Source organism: Phyllobates terribilis, unplaced genomic scaffold (assembly GCF_046119375.1).
Source record: "Phyllobates terribilis strain yellow unplaced genomic scaffold, ASM4611937v1 Scaffold_1__5_contigs__length_1240528914, whole genome shotgun sequence".
Lineage (NCBI taxonomy): Eukaryota > Metazoa > Chordata > Amphibia > Anura > Dendrobatidae > Phyllobates > Phyllobates terribilis.
In genome coordinates, this window is record NW_027362761.1 from 201,880,460 (window position 1) to 201,894,982 (window position 14,523).

Consider the following 14,523-nt stretch of genomic DNA (forward strand, 5'->3'; position numbering starts at 1 on the left):
ACACCCCCCATGTGTTTGTTGTAGTCAATGACTGACACAGGTTTTTGCTTCGGAGTGGTGGATCCTAGTTCTACAGTGGCCCTTGTGGCATCTGTGTGGATCGAGCTGAGGACAAAAATATCCCTCTTATCCCTATATTTCAGGGCAAGCAGCTCTCCGTTGCGTACAGCCCCTGACTGCCCATTTTGAAACTTTTGGTTGACCAATGGTTGTGGAAACCCCTGACGGTTTTTACGGATGGTCCCACAAGCCCCGATGTTGTGTTCAACCAGACTTTTAAATAGGGGTATGCTGGTGTAATAATTGTCCACATATAGATTGTAGACTTTTTTAAAAAATGGACTTATCAGCTCCCAAACAATTTTTCCAGATGTCCCCAGATAAGTAGGGCATCCTGGTGGGTTTAGTTGGCTATCTTTCCCCTCATATATGCGAAAAGCGGATGTGTATCCGGTTGAACTTTCGCACATTTTATAGAGCTTTATTCCAAACCTTGCCCTTTTAGATGGGATAAATTGCTTGAGGTGCAGTCTTCCTTTGAATTTTACAAGGGACTCATCTATAGAAATATTTTGTGTTGGGGTGTAGAGGAATAAGAATTTTTCTGACAAATTTTCAATGATGGGTCTAATTTTATATAACCTGTCATGTTCTGGGGCATTTCTGGGCAGGCATTGACTATTGTCGTTAAAATGCCAAAACCGCATGAGCATTTCATAACGGGTCCTAGGCAGAACGACTGAAAACATAGGGGTGGCTTGAACAGGGTGGTTGGACCAGTAGGATCGAATGCTCGGTTTTTTAACAAGCCCCATGGCAAATGTAAGTCCTAAAATTTTTTTTATTTCCGGGACATTAGTTGGTGTCCATAAATTTGCCCTAGCATAGTAAGATCGGGGATTCTGGCTTATGAATTGGGACGCATATAAATTTGTTTGCACGACAATATGCTCTAGCAAGCTGTCTGTAAAAAACAAATTAAAAAATGAATTGATCCAAAATCTTCCACCTCCACATTTATACCAGGAATGGCGTTGAAATCAGGGCTGAATGGAGCAGCCGAATCCGAAGCCTCCCATCTGGGAAATGCTAGATCATGTGGCAATGCCCCTTCTACACTGGCGTGCGCCAATTCACTAGTAGCAGGGACAGCGCTTGTACTGGGCAGTGTTCCCTGATTTGGAGACGTTTCTCCAGTAGCGCTATTTGCCCCTATTGCTGTACTGGTCCTTGGGCTTGAGGATGGAACAGAATCACTGCTCATTTCTGAGCTCTCAGTGTCGCCGCTACTAAAGCCCTCAAAATCCATATCTCCATCTGAGATTGCACTGTCATCAGTGTCAGAACATAGCAGGGCATACACCTCTTCTGCGGTATAAGTCTGACGGGCCATTTTATTTTTATATTTTTTGACTGGACTGAACGGACCGGACTGAACTGAAAGGACGGGACCAGACTGAACTGAAAGGACGGGACCGGACTGGACTAACCGGACTGGACTGACCGGACTGGACTGACCGGACTGATCTGACAGGACTGACTGATCTGACAGGACTGACTGGACTGATCTGACAGGACTGACTGACTGACAGATCTGACAGGACTGACTGACTGGACTGATCTGACAGGACTGACAGGACTGACTGATCTGACAGGACTGACTGACTGACTGATCGGACAGGACTGACTGACTGATCTGACAGGACTGACTGACTGACTGATCTGACAGGACTGACTGACTGACAGATCTGACAGGACTGACAGATCTGACAGGACTGACTGATCTGACAGGACTGACTGACTGATCTGACAGGACTGACTGACTGACAGATCTGACAGGACTGACTGATCTGACAGGACTGACTGACTGACTGATCTGACAGGACTGACTGACTGACTGATCTGACAGGACTGACTGACTGACTGATCTGACAGGACTGACTGACTGACAGATCTGACAGGACTGACTGATCTGACAGGACTGACTGACTGATCTGACAGGACTGACTGACTGACAGATCTGACAGGACTGACTAACCCTAACTCTTACTTTCTTTTTTATTTTTTTCACTTTTACTGTGGCAAGGCTGACAGCTCTTGTCACAGTGTTTCTCCTCTGCTCTCTCACTGAGATCGGAGGAGAAACAGTGTATTTATCAGGCAGATCGCCCGGGAAAGTTTGTTGCTAAAACAAACTTCCCTGGTGATCTCTCTGATTGGCTGGTGTGACGCTGACATCATCGAGACCTGAGCCAATCAGGTCTCGATGATGTTAGAGGTCACAGCACCGGGATCCCCGCCGCTGGCAGGTATGTGGGGGGTCCCGATCGCCGACCACCGGCTGTCACTATCTTTTAAATGCTGCGATCGCTAAGGATCGCGGCATCTAGAAGATAGGAACAGGTTAACATCATGGGGACCTGATCCAATCAGGTCCCCATGATGCCACATGTCAGAGCTATCGCTCTGAACCGGTACCGCAGCGCTAGCAGGACCCTGGGGGCCCTGAGCGCTGCGGGACCACCCACCGTTTTTAAACGTCGGCGCTGCACAGAGCCCAGGCAGCGCCGACGTTTATGTACAGTGGGCGGTCGGGAACCGGTTAATATTTGGTACAGAAACCTTTGTTTGCAGTTACAGATGTCAGACGTTTCCTGTAGTTCTTGACCAAGCTTGCACACACTGCAGCAGGGATTTTGGCCCACTCCTTCATACAGCTCTTCTCCGGATCTTTCAGGTTTCGGGGCTGTCACTGGGCAACATTGAGTTTCTGCTCCCACCAAAGATTTTCTATTAGGTTCAGGTCTGGAGACTGGCTAGGCCACTGCAGGACCTTGAAATGCTTCTTTCAGAGCCACTCCTTAGTTGCCCTGGCTGTGTGTTTTGGGTCATTGTCATGTTGGAAGACCCAGCCACGACCCATCTTCAATGCTCTTACTGAGGGAAGGAGGTTGTTGGCCAAAATCTTGCGATATATGACCCCATCCATCCTACCTTCAATACGGTACAGTCATCCTGTCCTCTTTGTAGAAAAGCACCCCCCAAAGTATGATGTTTCCCCCATCATGCTTCACAGTTGGGACAATGTTCTTGGGGTTGTACTCATCCTTGTTCCAAACATGGTGAGTGGAGTTGATACCAAAAAGTTCTATTTTGGTCTCATCTGACCACATGACCTTCTCCCATGCTTCCTCTGTATCATCCAGATGGTCATTGGCGAACTTCAAACAGGCCTCGACATGTGCTGATGTGAGTAAGGGGACCTTGCGCGCCCTGCAGGTTTTTAATCCATGATGGCGTAGTGTGTTACTAACGGTAATGTTTGAGACTGTGGTTCCAGGTCATTGATCAGGTTTGTCCCGTGTAGTTCTGGGCTGATTCCTGACCTTTCTCAGGATCTTACCCTACGAGGCGAGACGTTGAATGGAGCCCCAGACCGAGGAAGATTGACAGTCATCTTGTATTTCTCATGAGTGCAGAGTAAAGGGGATTCTTAAAGAAAAACTAACAGGTCTGTGAAAGCCAGAAATCTTGCTGGTTGGTAGGTGATCAAATACTTATTTCATGCAATAAAATGCTATTTAATTATTTAAAAATCATACAATGTGATTTTCTGGTTTTTATTTTTAGATTCTGTCTCTCACAGTTGAAGTGTACCTACGATAAAAATTACAGACCTCTCCATTTTTTTGTAGGTGGGAAAACTTGCAAAATCGGCAGTGTATCAAATACTTATTTTCCCCACTGTATATGGATGCGATAGTTAGCGCATTATTTAGCCACAGAATTAGGGATCAGCCACTTGGCACGCATTACAGATTCCATGATATTTCAAATAATGTATAATTATAAGCTACACAGAATTGGTGATTGTTTATCGCCATTTAACCAGCAAGTGTTATCTGTTCACAGGATCCTGCTCTATCGGTCAGATTATTGTGGGACAGCAGCCTTTCTGAATGCTGGCTAGGAACAGCTGTGGTACCTTGCATGGATGAGGGTCAACACCATAGGTTTCCAATGAATGTGCTTTCAACAGCAAATTAAATTCTGCAACAGCTGGGCTCTGACCTCTGAAAGAGCACAAGAGGGGGAAGAAGGGGGTCATTAAATATTTTACAGTGGTAGGCAAAACAAGTGCGGAATTCACATTTTCTTTGTTTTCAGACTTCAAGAGAAAAGATTACGTACCATGTTGACATTCACAGGACAATTACAAACGAAAAAATAATATGAGCATAGATTGATCTTTTCCATAAAATATATTCCACTTTAGTGTTGAAAAACAAAGCACATTCAATTATTTCCCAGCAAACGAAAGTGATATTGATATGTTTAATAGGCTTTTTACTTGTGTATAAATACCTAAATGCTGTAAATTCTCAGTGGGTAATGTATTGACTAACTCAGCAGTCATATAGGTGCCATTTATTTACTAGTCAAAGTAGTCCCACAAGCAGCTCCTTGCTGCAGCCTTCTAATCTTCCACTTTCAGTGTTGTCTTCCAAGAGCCATAACTGTTTTTCCTATTGATATTGCCAAAAGAGGACTGTTTTTTTTGTGGGTCAAGTTGTAGTTTTGAAGGACACCATTTAATTTTTTGGGGCTGTGAGGTGACGAAAAAAAAAAAAAAGGCTTTTCTGCTTTTATCACTTCCGTTACAAAAGGGACCTGTAAAAGGTAATCTGTCACCAGGCTTCCGTTATGAAATCTGAGAGCAGCATGATGCAGGTGCAGATGCTCTGATTCCAGTGATGTATCACTTACTAGGCTGCTTGCTGCAATTTTGAAAAAAATCACTGTTTTATCTGCTGCAGATCTAGCAGCTCTCTAAATGCTGAGCTCTGTATAACCCCGCCCACACCACTGATTGGCAGCTTTCTGTGCATAGGCAGAAAGCTGCGAAAATGTGGGGGGTTTATAGAGAGCAGGAGACGCAACTGGCATGAGACGACTAGTCCTCCAGTGATTATCTCATGCTTGTAAAACACGGATTTTTTCAAAATTACAATGTGAGAAATTGCAGTTGAAAAAGCACATGTAAAAAAGACACTTAAAAATGCAACTAAAAAACACAAATAAGCTAATTTAGCTAACTGGTGCTGAAACCAGAAAAAACTGCAGCAGCAAAAGCTCACCTAATACCCATCATGGGGCTGTAGCCTAACAGATAACACATACCTGAGCTCACTTTTATGGACTTCTACAATTTTTCTTTCCAGTTTCTGTGATTGCTTGGGAAAGATCTTGAAATCACAAATGTAATTGTCAGGATGTTCATCAGGATCAAAATCTCCAATCTCAGCTGCAAAGAATAAAAATATAATATGAATTCTACTCAAATATAGCCGGTGTCAGGCTGGTGCTACATACAGATGTTTATGGGTGATAGCAGCAGTCCACAAAAATAAAAAGTTACATTTACATCATAGAACATGGGTGACTGTTCAGTGGCAGTTACTATATGTGGCACAAAACCGGTATACAGTAACTCCTGCCTGTGGTTTTCCATCTTGACAATCCATTGCTTACACCCTTTTAGGACATATGGATGTCGTAGAGGAGGTCTTCTGCTTAGAATCATGGCAAATTGCAATTTTTAATTGCAGCTCTTGCTCTGCCTGACATAACAGTACATGCATTTTTTTCAATGAGAGCCATATATTGCTGTTTCCACCCTTTAGTGGCTGCTGCAGTGCAAATGTGCAGCTAAACGGCCACTGACGCAGTCAAATAACCAAGAGGGTACGTGGAAATTGAGGTTTTAAAGCACTATTTTACAATTTTTATACTTTTAGTAAAGGGCCAGTTAAAATAATTTTATATGTGATGATCAAGTTCAACTTTTAGTTTCTTATGTAAAGTATGCTTGAAATATAAGCCCTACTCCAAATATCAGCCCTTTTAACAGTTAGGATCGGCGTTTGGGGAAAAGAAGAAGGGTCAATTGCCCAGGGCCACCACTCCCTTAGGGGCCCCCACAATTTCTATTCCAGGATTAAAACTGCTTAAGATCTTTGGCGAAATCATGGTCATTTGACTATGATGTCACCAAAGGTCTTTAACTGCAGGAGTCTAGAGGAACTGAAAAGGAGACAGGCTGGTATGTACCGTATGTGCAGTGTGTGTATATTTACATGTGTGTGTGTATACATGTGTAGTGTGAAAGATTATATTTGAATAAATGCAGATTTTTTTTGTTCAAGATTAAATGTGCATTGGTGTTCATAGAAAATATAATAATACATGTCCTGGAAATAAGCCCTAACCCATCTTTCAGAGCAAAAAATAATATAAGACTGTTATGCACACGCCCGGGCTAAGCGGCGTGTGCGTGTGATTGGTAGTGATTCCACTGGACCGTGCCGGAGAGTGAATGCCTGGAGGGGCGTGACTAAGTATTCACCCGATCCGACCAGGGTCGCACGACGGCATACGACGCCAGTGCACCAAGGAGGAACCGAGCAGAGGGACCAGGTGCTACTCCAGGACAGACCCCGGACACGGCTGTTGACCCACACAGGGGAATACAGGAACAGACTGGTAGGCTGGCACACTGACTGGTGGGTATAGGCAGGCACGACTGGTATGCAGGCAGGCGGGTAAGCAGGCAGGGGGGTATAGGCAAGCACAGCAAGAGTGCAGACAGGGAGGCACTAGCAGGTAGGAACACAGGCGGGATAGGACCCAGTACACACCGGGACTCAGGAACAATACAGGCAGAAGGGTACAGGCAGGGCAGGACAGGACTGCCGGAGCAGCGGGCAGAAGCAGGGCAGGACAGGACTGCCGGAGCAGCGGGCAGAAGCAGGGCAGGACAGGACTGCCGGAGCAGCGGGCAGAAGCAGGGCAGGACAGGACTGCCGGAGCAGCGGGCAGAAACAGGGCAGGACAGGACTCTGTTCACACGGAACAGACAGGAAGGGAAAGACAGAGCCAGACACCCACAGGGTACTTGCAGTGAAGTAGCGAGTGGACCACAAACTCACAAACGGGAGTACAGAGACAACAGGCAGGAGTTAGGTACGAGTTCAGACTCTGCAGAAAAAGGAAGGGAACGGACATAGAGGAAAAACAGGTAAAGGATAGGAGAGAGTTCAGACTGGAACTGAGTGTACGGAGGAGACCGACACTGCAGCGGGATACAGGAGCGGGTCTGGGAATACTGCCCCCAGAGAGGCGGGACGAACAGGCAAGGAGCGTGTACAGACAGGACAGACAAGATACACAGAAAGGACTCAGTTCAGACACGGGAACTAATACCGCAAAGCAGGAGACATACAGGACTCAGTTCAGACACGGGAACTAATACCGCAAATCAGGAGACATACAGGACACAGTTCAGACACGGGAGCTGATACCGCAAAGCAGGAGACATACAGGACTAAGTTCAGACAGGCCTGGAAATACAGCCTCCAGGAAAGGCAGACAAGGAAACAAAGACGGGACCTGGCACCTTCAGAGTGCAAACACACACTGAAGGAAAACACTATGCTCAGGCAGGGATAGAAGGGAGCTGCTGAGCTATATACCAAGTGTAAGACAGCAATAGGCTGAGGACGCACAAGGGGTGTGACCCACAGCAGGTACAAAAAGCAGGAAGTGATCGGGCGCCGCCCTTAAGCAGCAGAGACAGACACAAACAGACAGCATGGAGGGAAGCCAGAGAGACACTCTGGACAGGAGATCAAGTGCGCTCTCTTGCACAGTGGGAGATGGACCACCATGCAAGGACGCCGCCAGGTATGTTACAGTACCTCCCCCCTTACGCCCCCTCTTCTTCAGGCCTGCCAGAATCTTCCGCAGGGAATTCGAGGACCAGTCGTTCTCTGGGTTGGAGGGGGACAGAGACTTGAGGGTAATCTCTGCTTCGAGGTACATCTTGTCAAGCTCACAGGAAAAAATAGACGGGTTATCAGGTACATAATGAGGAAAAGTCACTGTCTCTTTGTTATCTGGTGGTACCCCGGAGGATTCAGGAAACAACTGGAGGTCCTCCGCCGGGTCAGAAGAGTGCAGAGGCTCAGAGAAAACAACTGCTTCAGAGTACACTAGGTCGGACTCACTGGAGGAAGCAGGCGAGGTATCGGGTACCGAGTATAGGAAAGTCTCTGTCCATTCACCACCAGGTGGCACCCCGAAGGGTTCTGAACACAACTGGAGGTCCTCCGCCTGGTCGGAGGGGTGTAGAGACTCGGGAGTAACCTCTGCCTCGGAGTACACTAGGTTGGACTCACTGGACGAAGCGAGCGAGGTATCAGGTACAGGATATAGGAAAGTCTCTGTCCATTCACCACCAGGTGGCACCCCGAAGGATTCTGAACACAACTGGAGGTCCTCCGCCTGGTCGGAGGGGTGTAGAGACTCAGGAGTAACCTCTGCTTCGGAGTACACTAGGTTGGACTCACTGGACGAAGCGAGCGAGGTATCAGGTACAGAGTATAGGAGAGTCTCTGTCCTTTCGCTACCAGGTAGCACCCCGAAGGGTTCAGGAGACAACTGGAGATCCTCCGCCTGGTCGGAGGGGTGTAGAGACTCGGAGGTAACTACCACTTTGGGGTACCCATTGTCAGGCTCACAGGACGAAGCGGACAAAGTATTGAGTACCGGGTGTAGAGAAGTCTCTCTCCATTTGTCATCGAGTGGTATCCCGGAGGATTCAGGAGGCAACAGGGGATCCTCCGCCAGGTAGTAGAGGTGCACAGACTCAGAGGTAACCACAGCTTTGGAGCATCCTTGGACATGCACACCGGTTAAAGAGAGAGAAGCATCTGATGCCGGGTGCAGGAAGTTCTCCAGTGTGGAGTCTGGATGGGCAGAAGTCTCTTCGGGCAGGAGAACTGGTGCACTACCCACGCACACTACCCATTGGGGTTTCTCCGGGATACAGGGAGATGAAGCTTCAGTAGGGACTTCAAGGTTGGGGTCAGGAGGTCTCAGGGAGGACAGGCCCTGGCGTGACGGCTTGCCTCTAAGTCTAGCACGTCTGGACTGCCTCTTGAGGTTGAGAGAAGTATTCCGGAAAGCGTAGTCACCCTGAGAGGATTCTGGGTGGGCAGTAGTCTCATTGGGCTGGAGGACTATTGCGCTACCCACACACATTACCCATTGGGGCTGCTCCGGGATATTGGGAAGTGAAGCTTCAGCAGGAGCCTCCGGGTTAGGATCATCGAAGACCATTAGAAAGGCCACCAGGAAGGCCATTAGGTCCCGGAGGATCGGATCCTGTGTTTCATATAGGGGGTTGATCCATTCCAAGGCATCACCCGCCAGGTAAGACATCATAAAGGCCACTTTAGCCCAATCGGAAGGAAAATAAAGAGGGTAGGCCTTAAAGTGTAGCATGCATTGCTCCACAAATGCACGACACTGTCTTGGATCCCCATAGTAACGTGGCGGATCCGCAGGAACGAGAGCTGATAGATCCATCTGGACGGTGCGTAATTCGCCTGGAACTCAGCTAAGGGAAAAAAAATTTATTTATTTATTTTAATGCATATATTCGCTGGAAAACTTCTCAGAGGGCGAAGGCCGTGGGGCTCAACGGGAACCATGGCCTGAGCATGCTGTTATGCACACGCCCGGGCTAAGCGGCGTGTGCGTGTGATTGGTAGTGATTCCACTGGACCGTGCCGGAGAGTGAATGCCTGGAGGGGCGTGACTAAGTATTCACCCGATCCGACCAGGGTCGCACGACGGCATACGACGCCAGTGCACCAAGGAGGAACCGAGCAGAGGGACCAGGTGCTACTCCAGGACAGACCCCGGACACGGCTGTTGACCCACACAGGGGAATACAGGAACAGACTGGTAGGCTGGCACACTGACTGGTGGGTATAGGCAGGCACGACTGGTATGCAGGCAGGCGGGTAAGCAGGCAGGGGGGTATAGGCAAGCACAGCAAGAGTGCAGACAGGGAGGCACTAGCAGGTAGGAACACAGGCGGGATAGGACCCAGTACACACCGGGACTCAGGAACAATACAGGCAGAAGGGTACAGGCAGGGCAGGACAGGACTGCCGGAGCAGCGGGCAGAAGCAGGGCAGGACAGGACTGCCGGAGCAGCGGGCAGAAGCAGGGCAGGACTGGACTGCCGGAGCAGCGGGCAGAAGCAGGGCAGGACAGGACTGCCGGAGCAGCGGGCAGAAACAGGGCAGGACAGGACTCTGTTCACACGGAACAGACAGGAAGGGAAAGACAGAGCCAGACACCCACAGGGTACTTGCAGTGAAGTAGCGAGTGGACCACAAACTCACAAACGGGAGTACAGAGACAACAGGCAGGAGTTAGGTACGAGTTCAGACTCTGCAGAAAAAGGAAGGGAACGGACATAGAGGAAAAACAGGTAAAGGATAGGAGAGAGTTCAGACTGGAACTGAGTGTACGGAGGAGACCGACACTGCAGCGGGATACAGGAGCGGGTCTGGGAATACTGCCCCCAGAGAGGCGGGACGAACAGGCAAGGAGCGTGTACAGACAGGACAGACAAGATACACAGAAAGGACTCAGTTCAGACACGGGAACTAATACCGCAAAGCAGGAGACATACAGGACTCAGTTCAGACACGGGAACTAATACCGCAAATCAGGAGACATACAGGACACAGTTCAGACACGGGAGCTGATACCGCAAAGCAGGAGACATACAGGACTAAGTTCAGACAGGCCTGGAAATACAGCCTCCAGGAAAGGCAGACAAGGAAACAAAGACGGGACCTGGCACCTTCAGAGTGCAAACACACACTGAAGGAAAACACTATGCTCAGGCAGGGATAGAAGGGAGCTGCTGAGCTATATACCAAGTGTAAGACAGCAATAGGCTGAGGACGCACAAGGGGTGTGACCCACAGCAGGTACAAAAAGCAGGAAGTGATCGGGCGCCGCCCTTAAGCAGCAGAGACAGACACAAACAGACAGCATGGAGGGAAGCCAGAGAGACACTCTGGACAGGAGATCAAGTGCGCTCTCTTGCACAGTGGGAGATGGACCACCATGCAAGGACGCCGCCAGGTATGTTACAAAGACCTTGTCTTATTATTAGAAAAACACGGTATAAGAACACCACTGGTGAAGAAGCCTAAGGCCTCGCTCCCATTTGTGTATAAAATCGGTGAGAGCAATGCGAGAAAACATCGCATTGCACTAGATTCAATGTTATTAAATGAGTCAGTGTTCATCTGCGAGTTTTTCCTCAGCTGTAATCGGACTAAAAAAAATCGCCAGCATGCTGGAATTGACTGCATATATCGGATGGGACTCGCCAATGCAAGTCTGTGGGTTAGAGAAAAAAAATCGGACGGCACAAGGACCATGCGTATGTCGCCCAATTTTTACGCACCCATCTCAAAGGAAACCTGAAATTTCATCAGCCAAGTACAGTAAATGCACAGCCAGAACCGTCAGAATAGAGGAATAGAATAAATAGATAGATACAGTAGATACCGTATTTTTCGGATCATAAGACGCACTTTTTCCCCCCAAATTTGGGAGGAAAATGGGGGGTGCGTCTTATGGTCCAAACGTTACTTTACCGGATAGTTGCGGTGGTGGTGGTGAAGTGGGTTTGCAGGGCCCTCCATGCCCTCAACGCTCATTACAGTCCCTAGCTCATGCAGCGCTCAGCGAGACCCGATGGCTCTGATGAGCGTTGTCGTCACTACCCAGCGCCTGTGAATAGCAGGGAACGTGGACTACATCAGGGCTTTGTGGGAACATTTTTTCTAATAAACTGGTGAACGAGGGGACTGTCTCTTCTTTTTATTTCTGTCTTTTTATGTTTTTCAGGTATTCATTTTGGAACTACGTCGGATTTGGTAGATTACAGCAAACCTGCATGGAATTTTTTTTTTTTTTCAATAAATTGGTAATCGAGGCATAGTGTGGGGAAGCCTTTATGCAAATAAGGTATTTTTTTTCTGTGCATGTGTTTTTAATTTTTATTACTGGGTTAGTAATGGGAGTGTCTGATAGGTACCTCTCCATTACTAACCGCAGGGCTTGATGGCAGTTGTGATTTTTGACAAATCATAGCTGTCATCAAACCCAACTACTTTTACCCCGATTGACAACACACAGGTCAATCGGGAAGAGTTGAGCGCCAGAACTGACGCATCTAATGTGATGCACCAATTCTGTGGTGGCTGAGGGCTTGTATTTTTAGGCTGGAAGGACCCAATAACCAGGGATTTTCCCAGCCTAATAATATAATCCCTCAGCTGTCTGCTTTAACTTTGCTGGTTATAAAAATTAGGGGGGACCCTACGTCATTTTTTTATTGTTTATTTAGTAGGTTAAATAAAGCTAAACACCCTTTAGTGCCACATGAAAGGGTGGAATTTTATTATATGTAGGCTTGTGACATTATACAGTGCTGGCCAAAAGTATTGGCACCCCTGCAATTCTGTCAGATAATACTCAGTTTCTTCCTGAAAATGATTGCAATCACAAATTTTTTGGTATTATTCTCTTCATTTAATTGGTCTTCAATGAAAAAAACACAAAAAGAATTGTCCTAAAGCCAAATTGGATATAATTCCACACCAAACCTAAAAAAGGGGGTGGACAAAAGTATTGGCACCCCTTGAAAAATCATGTGATGCTTCTCTAATTCGTGTAATTAACAGCACCTGTAACTTACCTGTGGCACCTAACAGGTGTTGGCAATAACTAAATCACACTTGCAGCCACTTAACATGGATTAAAGTTGACTCAACCGCTGTCCTGTGTCCTTGTGTGTACCACATTGAGCATGGAGAAAAAAAAGAAGACCAGAGAACTGTCTGAGGACTTGAGAAACCAAATTGTGAGGAAGCATGAGCAATCTCAAGGCTACAAGTCCATCTCCAAAGACCTGAATGTTCCTGTGTCTTCCGTGCGCAGTGTCATCAAGAAGTTTAAAGCCCATGGCACTGTGGCTAACCTCCCTAGATGTGGACGGAAAAGAAAAATTGACGAGAGATTTCAACGCAAGATTGTGCGGATGGTGGATGAAGAACCTCGACTAACATCCAAACAAGTTCAAGCTGCCCTGCAGTCCGAGGGTACAACAGTTTCAACCCGTACTATCCGTCGGCGTCTGAATGAAAAGGGACTGTATGGTAGGATACCCAGGAAGACCCCACTTCTTACCCCGAGACATAAAAAAGCCAGGCTGGAGTTTGCCAAAACTTACCTGAGAAAGCCTAAAACGTTTTGGAAGAATGTTCTCTGGTCAGATGAGACAAAAGTAGAGCTTTTTGGGAAAAAGCATCAACATAGAGTGTACAGGAAAAAAAAAGAGGCATTCAAAGAAAAGAACATGGTCCCTACAGTCAAACATGGCGGAGGTTCCCTGATGTTTTGGGGTTGCTTTGCTGCCTCTGGCACTGGACTGCTTGACCGTGTGCATGGCATTATGAAGTCTGAAGACTACCAACAAATTTTGCAGCATAATGTAGGGCCCAGTGTGAGAAAGTTGGGTCTCCCTCAGAGGTCATGGGTCTTCCAGCAGGACATTGACCCAAAACACTCTTCCAAAAGCACTATAAAATGGTTTAAGAGAAAGCACTGGAGACTTCTAAGGTGGCCAGCAATGAGTCCAGACCTGAATCCCATAGAACACCTGTGGAGAGATCTCAAAATGGCAGTTTGGAGAAGGCACACTTCAAATATCAGGGACCTGGAGCAGTTTGCCAAAGAAGAATGGTCTACAATTCCAGCAGAGCATTGTAAGAAACTCATTGATGGTTACCGGAAGCGGTTGTTAGCAGTTATTTTGGCTAAAGGTTGTGCAACCAAGTATTAGGCTGAGGGTGCCAATACTTTTGTCCGGCCCTTTTTTGGAGTTTTGTGTGAAATGATCAATGATTTGATTTTTGCTTCATTCTCTTTTGTGTTTTTTCCTTGCAAGCAAATTAAATGAAGATAATAATACCAAAGAATTTGTGATTGCAATCATTTTCAGGAAGAAACTGAGTATTATCTGACAGAATTGCAAGGGTGCCAATACTTTTGGCCAGCACTGTATATCTACAGGATATCTAGCTATTCTATCTATCTATATCTGTATATAAGATTGCTTTATTAGTTTTGTAAACTAGTTTTAAGTTACATGGAGTATTACAGTATGTAAAAGATGATGTTAAAATCGCATTGCATACGGATGCTGAGAAAAAAAAACGCACACTCACATGACATTCGTTCCACTTTTCAGGATCAACATCGGAGCGATTTTTTTTTTTAAGCAGATGTGAGCGAGGCCTAATGGTGCATTTCACCTTAGAAATCCGTCAGGCAAACACTTTTTCAGAACAGCTATCTCTCCTGATTCCCCCATATACATAAGCGCTGAGTTCAGTTAAGCATGCATGTTTTCATTGAGGAAAGTGGAGTAAGTCACTGACACTGACAGTTACCTCTGTTGGCGGCTGACTCCCCTGGTCAATGAAATAATCTGGTGTTGAAATCCAATGTGCCTAATCCTTATCTCCCAATTATCTGTTTTCAGAGAATCATGGGCATGCCATAACCATTATTGGCATTCTC

At 46.9% G+C, this 14,523-nt stretch overlaps 1 protein-coding gene across 1 annotated transcript in view; it reads right to left on the bottom strand.

The window, feature by feature from the left end:
- The window catches only part of FRMD3 (FERM domain containing 3), a 268,446-nt gene that overhangs the window by 66,115 nt on the left and 187,808 nt on the right, over window positions 1–14,523 (bottom strand). Inside the window, exons 6-7 of the mRNA XM_073670912.1 lie at window positions 5,182–5,305; window positions 3,986–4,073 (exon numbers count right to left, since the gene is read on the bottom strand). Coding sequence (XP_073527013.1) covers window positions 3,986–4,073; window positions 5,182–5,305 — 212 coding nt within the window. The remainder of the gene's footprint in view (window positions 1–3,985; window positions 4,074–5,181; window positions 5,306–14,523) is intronic.